Below are 2,988 nucleotides of genomic sequence, written 5' to 3'. Positions count from 1 at the left end.
ATTTAAGAGACTGAGCTGAATACAGCACCTCAGACTGAGGAAGTCCTCAGGATGGAGACGAAACGTTTCTACATTTTTTTTTACCATGTCCAGAGGACCAGACTTAACTTCTTCGAATAATAATAATAAGTGTGTGTGTAGCAGGTGTGTGTGTGTCAGGTGTGTTTTCATACGTACCGCTTCTCCAGGTATGGACATCCCACTGGGTCCCTGAGGTCCAGGAAGACCCATGGGCCCAGGTGGTCCGTTGTCTCCACGTGGTCCATCAGGTCCCTGTAAAAGAGAAAGGGAGGAGCTTAACACTGCAGGCTGACAAAGGCGAAGTCAGATGTTCTCCAAACGTTTGGATGTTAGAGCAGAACCATGAAGATGCTTCTGAAGTTGTCAGTAAAATACTTACAGCAGAACCGGGCTCTCCTCTTTCTCCTCTGGGACCTTTGCTGCCAGGAGCTCCCTATGTAGGAAACATGAAGACCAGGACTGAGACGCAGAACCAGAACTGAGACTCAGAACCAGAATTGAGACCAAGAACCAGAAATAAGGCCCAGAACCAGAACTGAGACCAAGAACCAAAACTTAGAACCAGAATCAGCTGAGAAAACCTGTCACCAGATTTCTGGGTCCAAGTAAAACCTGCTGAGGTCCATGCCTCCATCATCCAGCCTCTCCTTCGTGGGTCTCGTGGCGTCAATCTGTTTCCAGGGACAAGTCTGTGCCCAGGGACAGGTCAGTCTCCAGTGAACCTATCATGGAGGTTCTGCACTGTGGGAGCAGCAGGTCTGGACATGTTCCACATCAGAACCTTTGATCTGGATCACATTTCTTCTGCTGCCCTGGGGTCAAAGTGACCCCTGAGGAGTTTTATCTTGCATCCTTTCACCCCTGTCTCATGTTTGAGCTGAAACATGTTTGATTTCTGGTTCTGTCTAATCTGAAGGGGGGGGGGGGGGGGTTTCTGTCCTCTGGAGCACATTAAGCTGAAAGAACTGATCTGTAGTGTAGACACGGTTCTTAATATTAAGAACCAATACCTAAATAATAATTCAACCTCAATGTCACTACCTGTGCAATAACCTGTCACACAAGTAAGTGTTGATGATTCCTTCTTCCTCCCAGGCTCTCATCGAGGTGGCAGCTTCTGTTTCTCCTCCCCCGTTTTCCTTCTTCCTGCTCTGCTCTCTGTGTGTCTGAAGCGCCTGGGTCTCATCTCCCGAACATAAATTAAGAAGATTATGGATTTGGTATTGTGGGCGTTCAACTCTATTGATAAGATTTTTTCATCAAAGCAACAAGGTCCTGGAGAACCGGCGTGTCCAGCTGAGACTCACGCTGTGGGGTACGTCATGGATTCGTGGGGAGTGTGGCAGATGATGTGCCTCTCAGTTCTGTCTCAAGAAGATGTTGAAGACGTTTACATATTTGGACTTATGATAGCAGGGACTCTGCTTTTTGGAATCGGCAGCGCTCTGTTTTATCGACTTTTGAAAAAGACAGCGGGAGCAGTTTCGGCCATGGAAAAGCTTCCGAGTCAGTGTGAAGGTCTGGTCCTCGCTGTGGGAACTGTAAATCGTCTGGTCTACGAGCTTAACCGTAAGGTGGAGGTGATTGAGAATCGGAAACCACCTGCGGCTTCTGGGACTCGTCAGCGTGGTGGGTTCGACCTTGAAGGAGACTCATAGCATGGATCAGTGAAATGAAATTCCACAATTAGGCTTTTTTCAGAACCAGAACGCCCAGATGGACTCAAGGCTGAAGAAAAAATCTGTCTGCCTGAAGAAAAACAAATATTAAGCTTATCTAATCTGACTCCCAATGGCCTCGGAGACGGGCTGACTATCAAATTTCTCCTGGGACATGAGTACCCAAGGACAAAAGCTTCATCTATCGCAACGCCCCGCCCCGAGAACTCTCTGTGCAGGCTTATCAGAACTGCTGGCTGGATTAACATCCTCAGAAGCTGTGGCTGATCTGAAAAACTCTCATAGACAAATCTCAACACCTCGATGTCAAATGCAAATGTAATCTTGTTTTAATTGTGCTGCTGGTAGAGTTTTTTGATGTCTCAAATCGTGTCCTGATGGACAAGATGTGAAAGATCTTTTTTTGTAATACCACCATCTACCCTCATGTTTCTCCCCCTTTTCATATCTAAGATTATTATCTGATAAGGATAAAATGGCCGCACTCTCCTGTAGTTGCAGCTTCGTGTACTCCGCCCATCTTTCGGACGACTGTACGTACATGTTCGCGTTGTACCTCGGTGCAATTCCAATAAAGTTTATTCTGATTCTGATGATGTGCAATATACACTGTATATATATACAGTGATGTGTGTGTACACACACACACACACACACACATATCACACACACACATATATATCTTCTTCTTCTTCTTTCAGATTTTCCCTCTTCAGGGGTCGCCACAGCGAGTCCTCCTCCATCTCACTCTGTCCTCTGTGTCCTCTGTCCTCACTCCAACTACCTTCATGTCCTCTCTAACTGCATACATATGTCTCCTCTTTGTCTTTTTCCTGGCAGCTGCATTTCTAACATTCTTCTACCAATATACCCACAGTCCCTCCTCTTGACATGTCCAAACCATCTCAGTCTGGCCTCCCTAACTTTATCTCCCAGTTGTTCAACCTGTGCTGTACCTCTGATTATCTCATTCCTAATCTTATCCAGCCTTGTCAGAGTCAGAGTTTCTTTATTGTCATTTGCACCTCATGTGGTACATGTGGTGGAGCGAAATTATATACACAGGGTCCCAGTTACATCCAACAATAAAATGTATAAGAAAAACAGTAATAACATCTAAGATATGAACTAAGAAAAACATCAACTAAATATACACTAAGCACTCATAACATAAAACATTGAACATCAGCACAAACATGAACATGAGTCTGTGAGCAGATGTGCACGCATGAACACATCAACACTGAAACAGATCAGCAGCAACATGAAACAGATCAGCAGCAACATG

The 2,988-nt window shown here is 45.4% G+C and overlaps 1 protein-coding gene across 1 annotated transcript in view; it reads right to left on the bottom strand.

Moving 5' to 3' along the window:
• LOC119417984 (collagen alpha-1(XII) chain) overlaps positions 1–2,988 on the bottom strand; it is a gene marked incomplete in the record, with an annotated part of 211,081 nt that overhangs the window by 15,559 nt on the left and 192,534 nt on the right. Inside the window, 2 exon segments of the mRNA XM_037685231.1 lie at positions 178–273; positions 401–454. Of these exon segments, the coding sequence (XP_037541159.1) occupies positions 178–273; positions 401–454 (150 nt within the window).

This window comes from Nematolebias whitei, chromosome 12 (assembly GCF_014905685.2).
Source record: "Nematolebias whitei isolate Nwh7 chromosome 12, NemWhi1, whole genome shotgun sequence".
Taxonomy (NCBI): domain Eukaryota; kingdom Metazoa; phylum Chordata; class Actinopteri; order Cyprinodontiformes; family Rivulidae; genus Nematolebias; species Nematolebias whitei.
Note: the sequence above shows the minus strand (reverse complement) of the source record. Positions and strands in the feature narration are given on the sequence as shown.